The following is a 23,417-nucleotide window of genomic DNA, read 5'->3' on the forward strand; positions in this document are numbered from 1 at the left end:
TCACTTAATATAGATACCAGAAAATCGAAAACTGGACATCTTTATATAAAAAAATATTCAGAATTGGCTATTGGTAAAAGGAAGGAACTATTGCAAAGAATATCTCGTGTCATTAAATTAAATTAACTGCTCTTTTATTCCATTATATTATTTGTTTTCTTCTTATTTTTATATCTTTTTTTCTCTCTCTTATTTCTGTATATCCTAACATCTTAAGATTGTAATCTAAAGAAATATGGCTACCATAATACGGGCATGTGCCTAGTATGGTGGCAGTAGAAAACAAAAAACTGTAATCATTTAAATTTTTATGAATAAAGACCAAAAAAAAAATCATCTAAGATTAAAAGTAACCCCTTTCCATCTGGAAATTCTAGGTTTATGTAACTATACTCATTACATTAAACTTTAAAAAAATAACAACATCATCTTGTTTTGCCGCTTGTTTTCTAATAAAAAGATTTAGAAAAAAGAATGCTGAAACTTAGGCACAAATTGACATTCTTATCTCTGCAGGCAGGATTATTTTTTTGAATCCAGAGGTTTTTTATCCAATATCCTCGTCTATATTGGCACCACCACAGAGGGCATTGATCAACCACTTGATATTGCAGCTACTGGTCATACCATTGAATGTCTCAATATTATAATATATAGACTAATCAGAGATAATAATATTATGATTGAATAATGCGTAATACTAACGCCTCCAAAGTGCATAATATATTAGGTTATTTATGCACATATTTTAAAAGAAAATGTATGACTGTTTCTCTTGACATGGTGTCCGGAATCTAGTGGTACAAGCGGGAAACTTGTGAATCTATAATATTTGGAGTTGATTTATTGGTATAATTTTTTTTATTTGAGCTTTCGTTTTCAAGTAAATCAAGCCCGAAGTTAGATTTTTTAAAATGTAAATTAAAATATTAGCTCTTTCATTCTCTATTATAAGCAATAATTAGCCTGTAATATCAATACAAATTGAAAATATCTCACGAGGAAAAATAAATGCCGCCGACGGGAATTGAACCCTCGCCTTATGATGACATCAGAAAGATATTTTCAATTTGTATTGATATTAAAGGCGACTAATTATTGCTTATAATAATTTATTATCCTTTGTGCTATGCATAAAAACCTTGTCTTATAAACATTAGTTTATAATAAAAAAAGAAAATTCTTTATTCTCTTTTAAAATGCTTTGAAGCGTAGACCCGGCTCGAAAAGTTTTTTTTGACCCTTTAATTGCAGATTTTTTTTATCATTACCTATGTGATGTAGATTCACCAGTTTCACGTTTGTACTACTAGTTTCTGGACACCGTATACGTATAAATACGACTTATCTGGATGAAGGGGGTATACGATAGATAAGATGTGTGGATGTGATAATTTAATAATTTGAAGCTACAATTTTATTTATTTTTTACCGACAATTTGTACACCTATATAAATAAAAATGTAAATGTTCATTTTTTCAAAATCTTAAATCTCCAAAAGTTCTTCACCAATTGCTTTGAAATTTTGACACAACGCTGCTTTCGAATACCTGTGTGTATTATATTATATAGACGTCACCTGTGTAAGGTAAACAAGTGCTTTTTTTGAAAAATAGTGCCATCTGTTGAACAAACATGTTTGTTTTTTTTTAACAGCGCCATCTGTTGGACGTAAAAGCAACATGCGCTATTGTTTCTTTATCTGCACAGACAGACTGAACCACAGCAACGTGCGGCGGGGTACAGCTAGTTAATAATATAACATCACGCAAATAGAAAAAAAAACAGATATCTTCGAAAGAGAGCACATTACATGAATAGAGCAATGACAAAAATGTACATTAAGAAGATAATGAATGTCAAGTTAAAGCCTAAACAAGGTCTCCAAGAATTGAGTCTTATAATAAAAAAAAAATTATATATATATATATATATATATATTGACCTCTTCCCGTAGTATGTTGATCCAGTAAGAAGTTGTTAGACTATGTTGATCCACCTTTAACACCATATAACTCGGCTATTGTGGAATACATCTGAATGAATTGACAACAGTGGTACAATAATTATCAATGTTGCCAGTTTGCCAGAAAAACCATTTGATATACTGTTCATAAAATTTTCTAAATTTGTATGGAAATCGGATGCATAATTTATGTTGATCTACCTAAATTGGCATACTTATGTTGATCTCAAATATATTGATCTATTCCCGTAGTATGTTGATCCAGGTAAGAAGTTATTGGACAAAGTTGATCTGTGTCCCTATATATGGTTTTACTAAATGAACCAATCAAGAGCAATCGGTGGACTGTTCATCACAAGGTTTTATCTGATTCCGTAATCTTTTGTGATATTGAACTCAAAGTATTAGTCTCTAGAGTCGGATATCGCATGAAATGACTGTGAGATGGTACCGTTTCAAATCAAAATGACGTGTTCATTCGACTGTTTGTTGCTTGAATTGTTTATAAGAAATGTATGCGTATTTAGATTGAAACGAAACTTTCGCAAAAATCAAATCCATTAAAAAAATACCTACTGCGTGGCGGGCCGGATCGAAAGAGACTGGTTGAGGGATACCTTTTGACCATCAAAATCCAAAATGGCGGCAAAAGGCATAATGTTATATGGGAAATATTGAACTTGCATCTATTACCATCTCTCCTGATTACGCTTCGTGACTTAGTAGGGGTGGCCGGGTTCTTGGTTATAATGGGTAATTAATGGATGATTGGACGAGGTTGGAGCTAAGAAAAAACTGTCCAAAGAAGCGAAGCTAGCAGTCCACAATGGAGTGCTGGTACCTACCCTAATATATGGAAGTGAGGCATGGAACTGGCAGAAGAAGGCTGAAAGTAGACTGAATACTGTAGAAATGAGATCCCTGAGGCATATGTACGGTAAAATCATGTATGACGAAATGTGCGTATGCTGTGTCTATTCTACAGATATTTTATTAGAGCCTGTTAAAAGGAGCTAGCAGCATTGATCCCCAGTGCACCGTGCACGTGCTTGATACTCGACAACTGCTTGATACTCGACAACTCGACGGACACGAGCGGATTGATGTTATCGATACATATATGAACGGGTCGTTTCTCCGACTCGTTTTATCGTAAGTCGGCTCGTATGTGGAACGAGCTATCGGCATCTGTTTTTCTTCCTCAATATAATCCGGGCCTCTTTAAGACCCGCATTAATAAATTCATTCCTACAGACCCTATCTTAATCCGCCCCATAACGCTGCCCAACTGGGTGGAGACATAGTTTCTATGTATTTAACGTATAAAGACAAGGGCACTCTTGTGAGAGGTGTCACATAAAAAAGTCATACCTCCGAATTTGAATATAGAGACATACAAAATGATCTATATTATAAGCAATGAATCCACCCATCTTTTATCGATTATCACATTATTTTAGAATTTAAAAAAACTCGTAAGCTTAATAATCGCAGAACTCAACTCAACTTCAAATATTAATATTCTGTATAAACGATTGTTACATCTTACCGGAGATGACCAGATAAATCATCAAAATGATAATTCATCACATCTTTAAAAAGTTATGTAAAGTCATGGAAAGTGATGAAACAAAAACATTATTAACTGGGTTAAGTAGGTTAGGTTCGGTTAGGTTTAAATTTTTTATTCATCGTTTCTAATGACTTTACATCACTTTTTAAAGGTGTGTTGAATTGTCACTGTGTTGAGTTATCATGGAACCCTTACCGGAAATGTTTATATTTTAAAGTTCTCTAAATAAAATGAAATGCTCTTAAAAGAAACATCTCATATTTAATATTATACAACAATATGACCGGAAGTCGGCATCTTTCTTTGAAATAAATAAATCATAAACTAAAAAACAGCTACAAGGTGGTTACAAATGCAATTATATTTAATCAATTTGTTCGATTATATTTTATATGAAGTTTTTTTTACAGTGGGCCAAATGAATTCTATATGTGGCCAATTGAACCAATTCAACCAAAGTTGTCCAATTTTAATAACTTCGACGAGGAAAAGAAGTTTTTTAATTAGTTGAATAATAATTTTTCAAAATTTCAATTATGTTTAACGTAATACACTATCTGGCATCAAAAAAATCAGTCTAGTCACGAACCGTAACTATTTAGTGTAATAAAATAAAAAAATAAAATTATGTTTATATCATAGTTTGCTTTAATCTCAATAAAAAAGAAGGAAAAAAGTTTTTTTTTTATGAATGAGATAAAACTTTCCCCCAAACAACGTGTATATTTAACTAACTAACTAATTAACGATCACGCCGTTTCCCCGCAGGGGTAGACAGAGAGGACGGACCGCCAAACAACTCGGTCTTGGCACACACTTCTTGCCTCATTCACATTCATACATCGTCTCATAATACTCTTCTATTATTCTGACTCTTGACATGACCCGACTCGAGTATCTGATTCACTTGATCGTGCCATGTCTTCCTCGGTCTTCCCCGACTTCTGCTACCATTCACATTTGCATCATATATCCTCTTTACACACTCCTATCTTCGCTCATTCGCTCTACATGCCCAAACCATCTAAGCGTCCCTTTCTTAATCTTAACCACACATACGCCTCAGGGATCTCATTTATGAATTAAAATTAAAATAGCAACTTCACATTAGGAACGAACAAATAAGTACATTGACTAAGTGTTACGGACGGACATGCACTTGAGCAAGACTTGGGAGCTGTATTCACAGAAACTTTAAAAAAATAACTGACGTTTAGTTGTAGTACTGGGTCAATTGTTCTGGTATCCCCCGAAAACATAAAAACATAAACAATATAAACTAATTTTTGAAAAGAAAGACAAACATTCCCGGGTTAAGAATAACCTGGCAATATTTGAAAATCTCCTACTACCACCACAGTCAGCTGAAAATGTTGCTTGTGTTGTGATGGGGGACTTAGCCAGCCCAGGAATTGAACACACTATGCCTGGGTGGGACCCAAACGCGATGTCAACTCGGCCACCGACCGGTCTAAAATATTGCAGAAATCCTCCAGTGGATAAATAATAAAATGTAGTTTATAGGCACTTTATAAAAAAAAATCGTCTAAAGAAACAGAAAATTTTTTAAAACAGTAATAAATAAAATACATTCTGGAATCGTTAATAAGTCGTTATGAAATATTTAGCCGTGTTAAGTAATCAATAGTATCGCGGTGGCAAAACGTGGAATTCCATAGCCGTTTTTAATTTATTAAAAATATTTATGATATCAAAGACAAAAAAATTAAATGTATTCTAATCAGGGTGTCGTTATATCCCGGCCGGCGGCTAGAGACGGACGCTTCGAGTCCTTTGACTCGGGCGCATTTACCGACAACAATCGGAAGTCGGGCGACGCGAAGCGAAGATGCCCGAAGCGAAGCGAAGTTCGTGCCCACACTATCGTATTAGGTCAACTTCGATCAATTGTTTATAAGAAATGTATGCGTATTTAGATTGAAACGAAAATTTCGCAAAAACAAAATCCATAAAAAAATCATAACTTAGCAGGGGTACACGGGTTCATAGGGTGAGGTTTGTCTAGGTCCTGGCGGCGGATGCGTTTGCCCATCTACTGCGTGGCGGGCCGGATCGAAAGAAACTGGTTGAGGGATACCTTTCGACCATAAAAATCCGAAATGGCGGCAAAAGGAATAATGTTATGTAGGAAATTTTGAACCTGTATCTTTTACCATCTCCCCTGATTACGCTTCGTGACTTAGTAGGGGAGGCCGGGTTCTTGATTATAATGGGTAATTAATGGATGATTGGACGAGGTTGGAGCTAAGAAAAAACTGTCCAAAGAAGCGAAGCTAGCAGTCCACAATGGAGTGCTGGTACCTACCCTAATATATGGAAGTGAGGCATGGAACTGGCAGAAGAAGGCTGAAAGTAGACTGAATACTGTAGAAATGAGATCCCTGAGGCATATGTGCAGTAAAATCATGTATGACGAAATGTGCGTATGCTGTGTCTATTCTACAGATATTTTATTAGAGCCTGTTAAAAGGAGCTAGCAGCATTGATCCCCGTTGCACTGTGCACGTGCTTGATACTCGACGGTCCGAGCGGAATACACGTTCACAGTTAAGTTGATGTTATCTATACATATATGAACGGGTCGTTTCTCCGACTCGTTTTACCGTAAGTCGGCTCGCATGTGGAACGAGCTATCAGCATCTGTTTTTCCTCCTCCATATAATTCGCGCCTATTTAAGACCAGCATTAATAAATTCATTCCTACAGCCCCTACCTTAACCTGCCTCATAACGCTGCCCAACCGGTTGGCGACATAGTTTCTCTGTATTTAACGTGTAAAGATAGGGGCGCTCTATCGAGAGGTGTCACATAAAAAAATCATACCGCCGAATTTGAATATGGAATAATTTCCTTTTGCCGCCATTTTAGATTTTTATGGCCAAAAGGTATCCCTCAACCAGTCTCTTTCGATCCGGCCCGCCACGTAGTAGCTGAGCAAACGCAACAGTGTACCCCTGCTAAGTTATGATTTTTTTATGGATTTGATTTTTGCGAATGTTTCGAATAGCTCTAAAGATGATTCTTTTAAAATCATCCCATATTTAATATTATAAAACAATATGACCGGAAATCAGCTGAACTAAAAAAACAGCTACAAGGTGGTTACAAATACTATTATATTAAATCAATTTTGTCATTTAATTCCCAAACAATGTGTATATATATATTCCTTTAAATTAAAATAGCAACTTCACATTAGAAAAGAGAGGACAACGAACAAATAAGTACATTGACTAAGTGTTACGGACGGACATGCACTTGAGTTTATAAAACTTGGGAGCTGTACTCACAGAAACTGGAGTTTAGTTGTAATACGGGGTCAATTGTACCGGTATAATCATCCCCCAAAAACATTAACACAGAAACCATATAAACTACTAAATGCGGTTTAAAGCTAACGAATCCACCTAGATTTAATCAATAATCCCATATTTCTAGATTCCATAAGTACCCACTCTATTGTGTACCTAGAGGTAAAACTAAGATATTGCACAATATTGGCAAAATATGGCAGAAATCGCTCCAGTGGATAAGTAATAAAACGAAGTTTATAGGCACTTTATAAAAAAAAATGTCTAAAGAAACAGATAAATTTTTAAAACAATTATGAATAAAGTACATTCTGGAATCGTTAATAAGTCATTTTGAAATATTTCGCCGTGTTTAGTAATCAATAGTATCGGGAAACGCGGTGGCAAGACGTAGAATTCCATAGCCGTTGATTATCAAAGACAAAACAATTAAATATATGAAATTCTCTGTATGAAATTAGTTTTCATACAGAGAATATCCAAATAACCCTTTTTTGTGTATAAAAACATATCGGCTTTTTGGTTAAGATGTGGTGTGATATGATTTGTATTTTTTTATGAAACACTAATATGAGGCATGAAGGAATTACAAAATTTAAATAAAATATATTGAAGTGCTTTTAGTTGGTATTACTATAAACTGCACGTGTTAGTTCATCTTCTGCCATGTTTGTGCTAAAAATACTTTATTCAACTTCTCGAAGCAAGCTGTAGCTTTTTGTAGGAAATATGATATCTGATTATAATATTGTCAATATTTCTTTTTTCATTTTTTACAAATAAAAACTTGTGTGAATACCGCACCAGAGTCATACAGTCCTAACCGCTCCCGTCTGGAGCCAGTGAGACTATGGCATCCTCAAAGGAGACCTCAAAGGAGATGACGAGGAGGAAGGTGGGAGAGTACCTAGCTATTCAGATATAACCAAACACTAATTGTAAAATAGTGCAAATTAATTTTAGTAAAATTTATTTGAACCCGCGACCTTCGGATTGCTAGTCGAGAGCCACCTCAAGTAGTTTGATATGTTTGGTGACTTAGCAGGAGTGCCCGGGTTTATGGGGTGAGGTTTGTTCGGTTCTTGGCGGCGGATGCGCTTGCCTACCAAATGCGTGGTGGGCCGGATCGATTAATCCTCTTTCAACGCATCGCCTTGCAACGCAGTAGGAGACTTGGATTCTTATGTTTATCACTCGAACACACTGACCCCCAGATTACTACCCACCCATCATACCTATTTCCTTCCCAGAACTCACTCATTCCTTTCTTTCAAAATACCCCCAACACAGCATTCACAAAGATGACATAGGCCTTGAGGGTTACGATTTTCCTTAGGGCCTCCTGTGTGGAGACGATGTAAAAAAATACAAAAAATAAACAACTTTCTCGCTAAATCGTTGGCGGTGACTAATGGTAGGGGTATTGGTTATCTAATAAATGGTTCCCGGGGCGGCGGTACACATAATTGTAATAGTTCTCGAGGGCTCTGATGTACAGACATTATGGCTCCTGTTGATTGACGAACATATACTAAAACATCGTTGGTTGGAATCGGTGCTTGAAATGACTTTAGCCATGTTTAGTAAAAAACAAATTGGAATTAATTTTTCAGCAATTTCAATTTAAAATTTGAAAGATTAAATTCTCACCAATCTAATCGCCGCAATTTTAATAGGCACATATTATGGATATTACGCTTTGTTTCAACTTAATCATTACAAGAAACTTACGTCGGGAGAGATGGTAAAAGATACATTATGATAAAATTTGATTCAATCAATGTTCAAAACTTCTCTTATAAAATGACTTACACAAATCTCACCCCATGAACCCGGGCACCCCTGCTAAGTCACGAAACGTAGTAAATGATGCATTAAAGTTACATTTTTGTTTAATCAAGTTCAAAAGGTTTTTTAAGCATGGATTTGACGTTTGCGAAAGTTCCATTTCAATATAAATACGCGTGAGGCAGTCTATCCTCTTTAAGTACAGAGTCATTTTCATAGAATATGGATGTTCTAACGGAATCTAAAAAGTACCACAACGCGCGCGAAATTGGCGGTTACAAGTTACAACACATACAAGCGGTCAAGTTTGTCTGAAATATATAGATCAACAAAATAAATCGTGTAAAATGTATATGCGACCGAAAAATGGGCGTGGCTTACAGCTAAATCTCGATGACACAAGTTGATCTGTAGGGATTTACATATGTATGCCAGCTTGGGTAATGGATCAACATATCCGGGGTGGATCAACAAATGCAAACGGATCAACATATACCTGGCGTACCGTCGCGCGAGATCAACATAGTACGAGAGGGGATAAATATATATATATATATATATATATATATAATTATTTGCACAAATGACAAAAAAATAATCATTTAGACTTACCAAAAAATTAATGCCATGGCTTGAGTTGACAATTCTCGACATTTTGGACAAAGGAGAATAGTATCCATAATTATTATTAGTGTTGATTGAGAAACAGCAATTTTTGCAACTCTGTTGCATAGTTTAGAAGAACTAAGCGCACAAACAGACCGAAAGATTTATACCCCATACTAGTTTGTGGCGCTCTATTGTCTCTGACTACCTCTGGTAACAGTGTATTTAATTTGATAAATAAATACAAATATGTGCTTTCCCTTTCCTTGTTTGTGGATTGCAAGAGTGTGTGGGTGTTGTTATCACAACTGAAATTTCCAATCTACATATTTACTGACAGCATAACTGCATTTTATTTCACAACAAACTATTTCGGGTAACATCTCTATTTCGTCGTTGAAAATGATTGACTTATCAGATGTCTTTAAAAGGATAATAAAGACATTTTTGGTAGGCAACACTCCCAAATCTCGTTATTTATGTAATGTTACTTTTAAAAATTATTAATTTTATTGTTATTTTTTGTTGTTGAAATCAAGGCCACTCAATAAAACTTTATAATTTACCTTGGCTGTATAATCCCGGTTTTTTAAACCTTGTTTTGGTAATTCCGCCATCTTAAGTTAATTTATCTAAATATTCTAATAATCCGATTAGTGACTGAGTTGACAAATGCGTCTGGTTCTCACCCAGGCGTCATGGGTTCAATTCCTCTCCTGGTCTTGCAAGTCTTCCAAATTGTGAAACAACATCTTCATCATAAAACGACGATAGTAGGAGTTTTTCAAATATTAGGTTATTCGTGACCCGGGAATGTTTCTTTGAAAAAATAACACCAAATTCAAATAATAATTTTTGGAATAACTTTTCTTTAATAACTTTTAAAGGTTATACTCTTCAATGTAATATATCATTGAAGAAGAAGATAATACTAATAAGTCTAAATTAAATATGAAATAGAACAAGACACAGAAAAATAAAAAGGTAACGGTCTCAACTGGGAATCGAACCCAGGATCTCTATCTTGTTGGGACAACGCCTCTAACCACTTGGTCATTGGGACCTAATTATTATAAAAATTCATAATTATTATGAATTTGAAATATGAGATTGACAAAAATGATGTAACACAATAATTAATCTGCACAATTTTTTAGATAAATTTTTTTTATTTTTGGATAGACAATATTAGCGATGAAAAATCAGAAAAAGATACGGTCACATCTAGAGCATGAACCCAGAACCCTTGCCTTGCCGTGGTAACGCTCTACCAACTGAGCTAATGGGACCCTATCTCCTTAGGTCATATTTAACTGTATCATACTTCGAATAAGAACTACCAACATCGTCTTCATCAATCTTGTTATCTTTTCGGATTTTTCTGTTTTAAATTTTCATTTAGGAATCGCTAACATTGTCTTCAATAATAAAATAAAAACGTAAATGTTCATTTGTTCAAAATCTTAAATCACTGAAAGTCTTCACCAATTGCTTTAAAATTTTAACACAACATTGCATTCAAATATGCGTGTTTTTATGTACTATATGCTATAGAAGTCACCTGTGATAGGGAAAAACATTTTTCTTTTTTAAAACAGCTCAATCTGTTTGACATAAACGTAACACGCATTATTGTTTGTACATCTGCATAGACAGACTGAGCCACAGCAACGCGTGGCGGGGTACAGCCAGTAATTAAATAAATATAATATCTCCATAATTTGGCGATACTTAAGCTATATGGCTTTTCTGGTTTCTGCTAAGAATATTTAGGTGTATTGATTGCGATGTTTGTTTGTTCCGCAGATGATAAGGGGAGATTTCCTCGTATTAGAATACATGGGCCTGGACACACCATACACAGAAATCGTATCATCAGAGAGAGTCCGGCCCAAAAGATCAAACCACCAGCCCATAGACAAAACCACCTTTCACAAGTTTGAGATAACTGTGCCTGATGACCTTAAGGAATAGTGAGTCATTATTGCCTTATTTCTTCTTCTTAATCTAAATATTCACCACTTGCGCCCTCAACTGCTACCTCACCCACATTATGTAAAACTCCTGGTGCTCTCAAAAATATAATGCTTTAGTGCATCACAGACTAATCTAGGAGACATGAAACTGAAGTCTTTCTATACAGAACTGGAGGCTAGTGTACAACTTTGAGTGTGAATATTAAATATATAGTGCTTGTATTTCATTTAGAAACTAAATTATCGCGGAGTTCACTGACTCATTTCATTTTTACTTTTTGAAGAGGATATGAATTTTATTGATAAAGCTCGTTAATCACGTGTGTTGTGATTACAGTAAAAGAGTAGAAACTGTTTTTACTCTACATGTATAAAGTCATGATGTAAGCCAAGCGTAGGGAAGATTTATGGAAAATAAACAAATTTCCAATTGAAAAGTTATTTTCTCAGTTTGGCTTTATGTGAATTTATAGATTTTGAATGCTACGTAATTTCAATTTGGCAGACATGTAAAGACCACAATAGTAATGTATCGATGACTAATTGGTGATTTATCTAAAACTTCAGTATTTCCAGTGCAAAAGTGGAGAATGCACACAAGGAATTCCAAAAGGCGATTGGCGCTGCCATTTGTCGCCACATTCCAGACAAAAATGTTCTAGCAGTTATCTCCCGCCATGACACCAGTAGGCATAGAGCAGACATGCTCCAAGAAATGTACTTTAGGTGAGTGCAAACCCCCATAACATTTAGTTTTTTTTACAACAGTACTTAATTATTATTTCTAGTAGTTTTACCTATGGTTTTACAAAAATAGATGGAAAGGGATCGAACAACAGGCTTGAATTAAGTAAAGGGCGGTTGGACAACCGAACCTTTCAACGCGGTGGCTTCAGTACTTCATTTAGTACCTAGGCAAACCAGCCGTGTGTAAATGCCCTTAACCCTCACCTTTACCCTCAACTCTTTGCTATAATTAAGTTTTTGTCCCTCCTTTATAAGCACAATTTATTTTGTTCCATTCTAGTTTCTTGTTTCATAAGCTATTCTTGGATAGGGAAGTGTCTATAATTTAACCAGAAGCTGCAAAAAGAGCCAATTATTATAATATTATCTTTAAGCCAAGTAAATATTTTTGTAACCTGGCTAAGTCTGTTAATATTTTTGTAGGAATCTATCACAAAAAGTTTTGCTGCTGAAACGCACTGAGGAAGCAGCAAGGCAGTTGGAATCCACAAAGCTACAGCACACTCAGGGAGGGTAAGTACCAACCACACATCAATCAACAGTATATGTATTGGCAACACCATAATCATATGTTTTAGTGTTGTCCTGTCTGACTAGGAATATTCAAATTTAAATTATGTGTATTTCCATTGCAGATACACAGACGAGTTTGTGGTGCGCGAGGATCTGATGGGGCTGGCCATTGGAGCACACGGAGCTAACATCCAGCAGGCTCGCAAAGTGGACGGCATCACCAACATCGAGCTGGAGGAAAACACATGTACATTCAAGATCTGCGGCGAGGTGGGTTCACTTACCAATCAACTATCCACTTCCAATAACTGCCTATTAATGCAATTTTAACATTAACCCTTTAAATGCAATCTATTCCATCAAACGGCGTGTTTTGACACAATGCATGTGTATATGAAACTTCATGGATCATATTATCATTGCAAATTGAGATAATTATTTTGTAGATTCCTTCTGATCTGTATAGTCAGTTTCAATAAACTCCCACTTGAGGTACCATAAATCTACTCATATTAATATGGCATATGAACAACTTCCTTGGGAACTAATTCAGTTTTTTGTATTTCCCGTAAAGTAAAAAAAAATGAGAGATCACGTTGCCGCTTAATGGACGGTACGCGACATCCGCGTACTGGCTTAACCACTGATATATTATATACGCGACAGTCACTTAGATAAGGTTCATTGAGGGGTTTAACCTAAGACCTCAAACTCCACCAACCTCAGTCATTATCTGTAAATAGGGAGAAATGTTTTTTCACCTTCCTTTCCAGTTATGTTGAATTTTAAGAATACTGTTTCAAAGTCCTCAGTTTCTTTTAAAATATTGAAAATGCCAGTATAAGTGTTTTGAAGATTGCTTTCTATACCCCTAAATCAGTTTATTGAACTTGGCAAACAGCCGTATTTATTCATAATAATCAATAACATAAAATATCTGATAATATTTGATATGTATTTCAAATGAGATATAATATTATTGAACAACTTTGTGATTTAAAAATATTCAATAACGCATCATTGAATCTAAATACACTTGGTCCTAATTATGACTTATTAACATACTTAGAATCTATAAATACCCAATGAAAGAGATACCTTGTGTTTGTGATTGTATTATTTAATTTGAATTTTGAATATTTTATTTAATTTTTGAATATTTTATTTAATTTTTGAATATTTTATTTAATTTTTGATTATTTTATTTAATTTTATTATCTATGTGTATGTTGGAGGCACTGCTGAAAACCAGCTGCATTCCCGGAGAAATCCGGAATGCACAGCCGAGCAATAACCTTTTTATCAATAGAATCAATATACACGGTGTCCGGAAACTCGTAGTACAAGCGGGAAACTGGAGAATCTACACCACATGGGGAACCCAAAAAAACATAAAGTTTTTTGATTTGAGCATTTTCAAAAAAAAAAAAAAAAACAAAAAAAAATATTTTTCGGCTATTTTAGGGTTAAAGTTTTTTCTGGTGTTTAGGGTTGAACAACAGATGTTTTAACCCTGCAGAGCAGAAATATTTTATGATTACACCGGGTTAAATGAAGGGTGATTTCAAAATAATGCTTCAAATCCGAGTTTCTTCATTTGTTTTACTTTCAAATAGTTTTAATTAGTTGGGTACTTTGATCTTCAGTAATAATTTATAAGAATTTGATTAAAAAAAAAAAAAAATAAAAAAAAAAAAATCAACTTCAAACTCGATTTACTCGATAACGAAAGCTCAAATAAAAAAAAAAAATACTACAAAATCGACTCCAAATGTGATGTAGATTCACCAGTTTCCCGCTTGTACTACGAGTTTCCGGACACCCTGTATAATGATAGAAAATAAGATGTACAAATATTAAATACAGTAGAACCTCGTTAATTCGAAATCCACCGAACATCAATAATCAAATTTCGAATTAACGAATTCCCACGTAATATAAATTTTATGAAAAAAAAAAAAAATACGCCGAAAATAGATTTTCTCGGCCGCCTCTTCAAATCCGGGTGGTATTTTAGCAGTAAATTCGTAGTAATACCAATTATTTCTTTATTTTCGCGGCCGATTACCGTAGCGGCCGGCTCTTTAAATTCAGATATTCGTAAAATTGCTATATATTTACGCGTAAATCGAGATTTCGCGGCCGATTTCGGTCGCGGCCTACCCTTTAAATTGAGATATTCGTAAAAATACTCCATTTTCGATTTCCATGTAAATCGAGAATACGCAGCCGACCATTTAAATTCGGATATTTGATGTAAATTCGTATAAATATGATATATTTCTGCGTAAATCGAATTTTATCGGCAATTTTTCGTCGCGGTCGGCCTTTTAAGTTCAGATATTTCAAGTAAATTCGTGATAATATGTCATATTTCGGCGTGAATCGAAATTTTTCGGCCGATTTCCGTCTCGCCGTATTTTTTAACTCGGATATTCGAAGTAAAGTTAGTAATAATACGATATATTTCCGCGTCCGATTTCCATCACGGCGGGCCATTTAAAATTCAGATATTCGAAATAAATTTGTAAAAATACGATATATTTACTCGTAAATCGAGATTTCGCGGCCGATATCCGTCGCGGCGGGCCATTTGAAATTCAAATATTTGAAATTTAAATATTTGAAATAAGTTCGTGAATATACGATACATTTACGCGTAAATCGAAATTTCGCGGCCGACCCTTTAAATTCAGATATTTGGTGTAAACTCGTAAAACTACGACATATATCCGCGTAAAACGTATTTTCTCGGCCCTTCAAACTCGGATATTCGAAATAAATTTGAAAAAATACGACACTCCAGTGTAAATCGATTCAGATTTACAAAATAATACTACTAATTAGGGCGATGTATAACCACGTAAAAATACATTTTTCGGCGTTTTACCGCCACAGCTGACTTTTAGATTCAGATTTAAGAAATATTATGATTTATTTTCGCAAAAATCAATTTTTTTCGAATTACACGAACAAATTTTCGTGTGCGGACAAAAATAAATTTCGAATTACGATTTAACGGATTTCGAATTAAAAAACCATTTTGTATGAAAAAAAATTTTTGCGGAAATTTTTTTGGCGAAAATTCGAATTACGCTTTTTTTCGAATTATCGGGGTTCGAATTAACGGGATTCTACTGTATGTAACAATCTGTTGATATTATATTGAAACTTATTAGGTTTAACCACTCAGAACATTAGAACGTCAAAAGACGTAAATATGATAATAGCGGTCAAGACATTAGAACGTCTTTTCACGTAAACGCGCGAGATTTTACAAAAATCGATTTATTTCCATCACTAGTATACGGATTCCCATGATTTAAAAAACAGAGTATCGATAATGAATAACGCTACGCGTCTGTATTCAAGAATATCTATGGAATGTAGAGGTGCATTATCTAAGTCGATTGGATCTGTCATCTTGTTCGTTCATAATTTATTGCGTTTCTAAATAATTTATTAAAAATATTTTAGTTTGGACGGTTAATATTTTGAGGTGACTAATAGTTTTTAATTATATTTCTTCAATATATAAAGTGTTATTTCTTTATGATACTCAGAAAAAAGTACATTTTTCACAGCTTTGAAATAATGGTCAGCGATTTTTACATATTTTTGACGTTTTCAGAAAATGTATATTTAGAAACGCAAATATTTAGGTATAACAAAACAATACGATAGTGAATTTCATAATCTTTCCAAAACATTTTTTAGAATGAGGCTACGTTTCCCAAAACGTGAGTTATGAAGCTTTTAACAAAACTCGTGAATAACACAAAAATTTTCACGTTTTGACAGTTCGCAAAGGAACACAAAGTAAATAAAAGTCTTTTTCTGAGAGGTTAAGGAACCAATAAATATTTCTTATCCCGTAGGAGCCGTTAAGAATATTCAATAAATAAAAATACATTTTTGTTAAGGCCACCATGAAGACAATACCATACTTGATCAAGTGACATTTTGTTTTTGTCTTTAACAAACCCAGTAGATGTAATATCCGACAGCAAAATGAATGTATAAGGTCGACACTGCAATTGCAGTGCTTCGTGACGTTTGTAGGCACAATTGTTCAGCACTGCAATTGCAGTGCTTCGTGACGTTTGTAGGCACAATTGTTCAGCACTGCAATTGCAGTGCTTCGTGACGTTTGTAGGCACAATTGTTCAGCACTGCAATTGCAGGGCTCCGGCTCCCAAGGCTTAAAGTATGAAAACTTGTTATGTGAGTGAACCTTGTCTGTGACCCTTAGTATGCGCTCAGCCCGAATTCAAATCCCAATAAAAGTCTCCATAGATAGCGAATGATTCAAATTGTGAGTCCTTTGTTGAAATTAGTGATGATTTTTTAAAGTAATGATTGGTTAAGAAATGTGGCCAATGAAATAATGCATCTTTGTTGTCTATTTTAATATATTTTTTTATTGTTCTTCAAGGTATTAACCTGTTAAACTACAATTATGCAGTTTATCAACAGGATGTACAATGTAAATATGTATAGATAATATTAATACAATTTATAAATATACATAACATTGTTACTACTTATGAGATACAGTAGAACCCCGTTAATTCGAACCCCGATAATTCGAAAAAACGCGTAATTCGAAATTTTCGCAAAAAAAATTTCCGCTGAAAAATTTTTTCATACAAAATTTTTTTTAATTCGAAATTCGTTAATTCGTAATTCGAAATTTATTTTTGTCCGCGCACGAAAATTTGTTCGTGTAATTCGAAAAAATTTGATTTTTGCGAAAATAAATCATAATATTTCGTAAATCTGAATCTAAAAGTCAGCCGTGGCGGTAAAACGCCGAAAAATGTATTTTTACGTGGTTATACATCGTCCTAATTAGTATTATTATTTTGTAAATCTGAATCGATTTACACTGGAATGTCGTATTTTTTCAAATTTATTTCGAATATCCGAGTTTAAAGGGCCGAGAAAATACATTTTACGCGGATATATGTCGTAGTTTTACGAGTTTACGCCAAATATCTGCATTTAAAGGGTCGGCCGCGACGAAACTCGGCCGCGTAATTTCGATTTACGCGTAAATATATCGTATTTTTACTAACTTTACTTAGAATATTCGCGTTGAAAAAATACGGCGCGACGGAAATCGGCCGAAAAATTTCGATCCATGCCGAAATATGACATATTTTTACGAATTTACTTCAAATATCTGAACTTAAAAGGCCGGCCGCGACGAAAAACTGCCGACAAAATTCGATTTACGCGGAAATATATCATATTTTTACGAATTTATTTCGAATATCTGAATTTGAAGAGCCGGCCGCGACGGAATACGGCCGCGAATTCTCGTTTTACGGGGAAATATATCGTATTTTTACGAATTCAAATTCAGATATTTGAAATAAAAGGCCGGCCGCGACAGAAAATTACCGCGAAATCTCGATTTACGCGGAAATATATCGTATTTTTACGAATATCTCAATTTAAAGGGTGGGCCGCCACCGAAATCTGCAGCGAAATCTCGATTTACGCGTAAATATATAGCATTTTTATGAATTTATTTCGAATATCTGAATTTGAAGAGCCGGCCGCGACGGAATACTGCCGCGAATCCTCGTTTTATGCGGAAATATATCGTATTTTTACGAATTCAAATTCAGATATTTGAAATAAAGGGCCGGCCGCGACGGAAAATTACCGCGAAATCTCGATTTACGCGGAAATATATCGTATTTTTTACGAATATCTCAATTTAAAGGGTAGGCCGCGACCGAAATCGGCAGCAAAATCTCGATTTACGCGTAAATATATAGCATTTTTACGAATTTATTGCGAATATCTGAATTTACAGGGCCGGCCGCTACGGTAATCGACCGCGAAAATAAAGAAATAATTGGTATTAATACGAATTTACAACTAAAATACCACCCGGATTTGAAGAGGCGGCCGAGAAAATCGATTTTCGGCGTATTTTTTTTTTTTTTTTTTCATAAAATTTCGAATTACGTGGGAATTCGTTAATTCGAAATTTGATTTTTGATGTCCGCTGGATTTCGAATTAACGAGGTTCTACTGTATTCAGATTATTATTATTATTGGCACACATAAACTAAAATAACACCAAATCTACATGTAATGAATTACAACTATTGATTGATAATGATGGCTCGTATAAAGTATTTCTACTTATGAGCCATGTTTTCAGCATATATCTGAATCTATTTGGGAATTTACTTGGCAACAATTGAAATGATATTCACAGTACTTTGCTTGTGCAATAGTCCCGCATTCCTAGGGTTAACATGTTTTGTATGTGTTGCAGAGTGACGAGGCAGTGAAGCGCGCCCGCTCCATGCTGGAGTACAGCGAGGACCTGCTGCAGGTGCCGCGTGACCTGGTGGGGAAAGTGATTGGCAAGAACGGTCGCACCATCCAGGAGATGGTGGACAAGAGCGGCGTAGTTAGAGTGAGTAGTGTGAGCGCTAAGATACGTTTGTATCTATTTCTTTTTTACTAATTTTAAAATAGGATTAATATTTTTTTTGTGGACATAGAGGCGTTTGTGAACATTTTCGTTTTGATTGATTGATTTAAAAGTTGTTATGATCTATCACATTTTTGACCAAATTGCCCTGTATTCTAAAAGCACTCCAGTCATGTCAGTATGACTAAAAATATATCTCTGATAAAGCAGTACTGTACAGTCTTTGTAATCCGAACAATTGAAAATGAATTTTCAGATTACTGGAATTTTGAATATATGCTGGATTTTCAGAAAATTTGAAACTGGCGTTTTCCGGGACTTAAAAATTTTATTATTTTAAGCTTTCAAATTGAACACTGGATTTATCAATGTTATATTCCCTCTCTAACTTCGTAGAACTCTCCGCTTTCAAGTCTCTTTAAAATTATTTTTTTTTTTAGAGACTTGTGTTTTGCACTGACCCATGTTCAGTCCAATGTTTGGGACTATAGTGGGTTCCGAATACAAAGACTATCGTATTGATAAAATTATCAGTAGAACTTAGTGATCATAAAATAATGATCCAAACTCCTTTTTATTTCAGCAGTATGTTGTTCCCACTTAAAAATACCCAAAAAGTGATTGTCAAAATGTTGAGATAGGTCATGTTACGCTTGGAATATTTTTTTGTGAGCTTTTCCTAAATCATTAACAGCATCAGTTTGATGATCCAGTGGCCGACCTTTTCACAAACAGCTCTAGCCACCATACGACAGCGGCTGATGGTAGGTTGGCCGTGTGTTCCACATTTGTGTTTTTTTAAATATATAATCTTCCTGTCGGTGAAAGAAACGCTTTGCTATTGAGATGGCCGCTTGTTCCTATTCCAGAAGATGTCCAGGAAACTCTTCAATATGACTGTTGTATGTAAAACAGAGCAGTAATGGTTGTTTTTTTTATTTATTTATTTGTTAACTATTCCCATACCTTCAAGTCTCCATACCATTCATATTATTCCTTAACATCATTTACAAAACACTTTATTAATCACAACATTATAAAAACCAAATCTGTTCATCTCTTGATCACCTGAGTGAAATAACCCCTTGAAAAAATTATGTGTGTAATTCATATAAAAAAATATATTGATTTGTTTTCAGCATTTTTACATATCCACTCGAGCGATCGCGTTAATAATTGAAAAATGAATTGAGCGATAGTGATTTCTGAGCATTTGATTTCGACATTTCCCATCTAGATTTAATAAAATCATACCCTCGAATTGTAATATGGAGACATATAAACTGTTTATAGTGCTATTTAGCCGATGATTATAATATTATTTTAAAGATTTATTAAAAAATCATAAACTTTATTTTAGTTCTTTTGAAATTTTGTATTGTGAGGTACTCTTGGGTCAAGATTGGTTATTTTCTATTTCTGTCTGTTTATGGCGTACTTAATAATCACAGATACAAATATATATTAGAAGACCCAATTTTTAATTGTTAACAAACAGCTGATCAAAAGTATTGTATGAAAAAATATATTTTTAAATTGGGCCACCAACTTGAATGCAATTGAATGCACTAAATTAGGATATCTAATACATTTACCACAAAGAACTGTTATTACATTAAAAAGATACATTCACCGTCTACAATTATTATCAATAAGAATAATATTAGTTCAATAAATCGTTTTTCACAGACAGCCTATTTCACAATGTTAAAGTCATGAGGTGGAGAATCCAAACTTTGTTTAGAAAAAAATGGAAAAAAGTCACATTTTTTATTCACATGAGTTGAAAACTGGTTAAATAGATAGATAATTCAATTACGAATACATTGGTATATAAATATGTTAACAAATCAAATAAAACTTACACTTACACCATTTTAACAAGCGTGCTTTCGAGAACAAACTTTTGATAATAAGGTTGATAATAAACAATATTGGAATTTAGACGCATATAGAATCAGCCACAGGATATCGATTTGAGATATATATCCATTAAATGGGAAAGTATTATATCGGCTTTCTACTAACACAAACTGTAGATTGAGAGGTTTGAAAAAATAAAAAGTTATACGAAAGATAGATGAATTTGGCACATTATGGCAAGCGGCTCAAAGCGTTTTGCAAAATTGCCATAATATGCCAAAAATCGCTTGAGTGGTTATTGTATATCCTACAGTTGCTTGGGCACAATCTTAATTAGTTGGTTTTTAACACATCTTACTGTGTATAAAGAAATTTTAATATTTTAAAAAGTAATTAAAATCTTGTCAGAAAAGAATGTTTATCGAGTTGTTGGTATTGCCCGGGTGTTGAAATTTATATTCATTGCTGTTTGATTGTTGTAGGTCAAAATTGAAGGAGATAATGAACCTCATCCCACCATACCTCGTGAGGAAGGTCACGTGCCCTTTGTGTTTGTCGGTACCATGGAAAGTATCGCCAATGCTAAGATTCTCTTGGAGTACTATTTGTCACATCTCAAGGTAAGCGAATACAGTCATAAAACATCATTTTAATAATAAAGCAGATTAGATTATTTCTGAGTACATTGCATTTTGGTATAAATTTAAAAAAATATTACTTGTACTTTTGCTCTTGTTTTTGGACCATACAACCCATAGCCAAAGCTCTTATACAATGCTAGAGAACTTGTAAAGGTTAGGAGGTTAGGTATATGACTTATAGGTAAAATGATGCATATGGATTAAATCATAAATCAAACGTCTTTTTTAAATTTTGATGTTATTTTGTTATGAATTATGCTGAAATAATGGATTTGAAATGAAAGAATTGCCTGTTCAGCATATCTAGCTAAAATCATTACATTGGAATTGACTGCCTGTCCCGCTTAGATGTTTTCAGTGTCGAAGTGAGCCTGTTTTAGATGACCTTTGAATTAAAAAGTTTCAGGATATTTATATGACGAAGCTACAAAAAAACAATCAATGTTTACTTTTACATTAATATAAAGTATTGAGATGACCCTAGTTTTTTATATTGGTATTTCGTGTATATTTTCTTCCGTAGGCTCCTGGTCACGGCTGCCACTGTAATGATCCTACCTCCGTATTTATATTGTGTATACGTTTTCTTCTGTAGTTGTTGCGATCTACGCCTTGTAATTTTTCAAGGCCGATCCTCGCGTTTAGGTTTCTACGCGTTGTAGCTTTTAACCTTAACGCTTCTCGCGGTACGTCAACCCTTCAATCTTATCGAATTAATATGTCACGTTGTGTCAATTTTTTGTTTCGACAGTGATTAATTCATTGAAGGATCTTTTTAGTTGGTTGTGGTAACTTTGGTTCTTTTAGATGAGGCGTGTTACATTCTGTATGGTTTTAAAATAAGACAATGACCGATTACCCTAGTTTTAACTACCTTTTCCCTACCTTGTTTGCTCACCAAACGTTTCTGGTTACTGCAGTCGATGATGTGCTAATACAATGGGACAATTAAATACAAGTACGTGAAATTCTCTATAGACAAATTCAATTCAAGGTGCATAAGATTTTAGGTTAATGATTTGACTATGGATTGTTTTGACTAATAACCGTTCGTCGGGTTCTGAACCGATTTCTCGTATTATCCTAGACATCGCATAAATACAATGGTTTATATTTTATGAATTCTGTATACCTAGATGTTAAATTGAAGAATTATTAAATCATATTAAATTACGAAAAATACACTAACCCGCAACCCAACTAATGCCTATTGTTTAGTAATCTAACGTGTTAAAATTAACCGTTCGTCATCTTTTTTTGTTTTGAAATGGTCAAGTCTCATAATTTATGACCTCTTTTGTTAAAGGGTCCGGACTCCAACCATTACATATTGTCACGAATTCTTCTGTTCAAGATTTTAATATTATTACATCTCAGGAGTACTGAATATATTTATGTAAACTCTTTTCTTAATCCCGGGGATAAGTGATTTTATTTAATTTAAATACCCTAACTTCAAAACACAATTGAATTATTTTGTTTACCACGTATTGGAACGCATTCACCTCTCTGAGAAATCTACAGGAAATAAGGGTTAGTAATTAGTTTATAATATGACTTACCAATTCATCATCTCAGTGCATTCCAAATAATTATACAACCCAAACACACGCACATGCAGTAAGATACTCATGCTGTTGTTACATTAACCTTTCCCTTACTGTGCTAAAAAAATACATGCGTTCCGGTGCTGTGTAGTCAATACACATCTCAAAATAAGCGATTTAATATCGGAAAAATATGAATATTCATAGCTAATCGCTTATGTTTATTATATTTTATATCAAAAGTGATAATAATTGTAATTTAATTGCTGAAAACATGAAAAAACCATCGGCAGATGCTAAAGAAACGTGCGAGGAGTCCACTTCTAACGACGGTTCGCGGCCAACTGGCTAGCGGCTGGTACAAACAGCTGTGCGGTCGTAGGTATCGATGGTCTAAATCAAAA

General features: G+C 34.3%; 1 protein-coding gene across 7 annotated transcripts in view; it reads left to right on the forward strand.

The window, feature by feature from the left end:
* Positions 1-23,417, forward strand: part of Fmr1 (synaptic functional regulator FMR1) — a 49,281-nt gene that overhangs the window by 6,073 nt on the left and 19,791 nt on the right. For 4 of the 7 annotated variants that reach the window (XM_089639471.1, XM_089639476.1, XM_089639472.1 and 1 more), the window contains exons 4-9: positions 11,073-11,239; positions 11,810-11,968; positions 12,413-12,502; positions 12,625-12,772; positions 18,801-18,953; positions 21,308-21,445. In XM_089639471.1, the coding sequence (XP_089495597.1) occupies positions 11,073-11,239; positions 11,810-11,968; positions 12,413-12,502; positions 12,625-12,772; positions 18,801-18,953; positions 21,308-21,445 (855 nt within the window). The remainder of the gene's footprint in view (positions 1-11,072; positions 11,240-11,809; positions 11,969-12,412; positions 12,503-12,624; positions 12,773-18,800; positions 18,954-21,307; positions 21,446-23,417) is intronic. The other 3 variants (XM_089639473.1, XM_089639474.1, XM_089639475.1) reach the window with 3 other exon arrangements.

The sequence above is a fragment of the Hesperophylax consimilis genome, chromosome 14 (assembly GCF_061612785.1).
Source record: "Hesperophylax consimilis isolate HC1 chromosome 14, BYU_Hcon_1.0, whole genome shotgun sequence".
Taxonomy (NCBI): domain Eukaryota; kingdom Metazoa; phylum Arthropoda; class Insecta; order Trichoptera; family Limnephilidae; genus Hesperophylax; species Hesperophylax consimilis.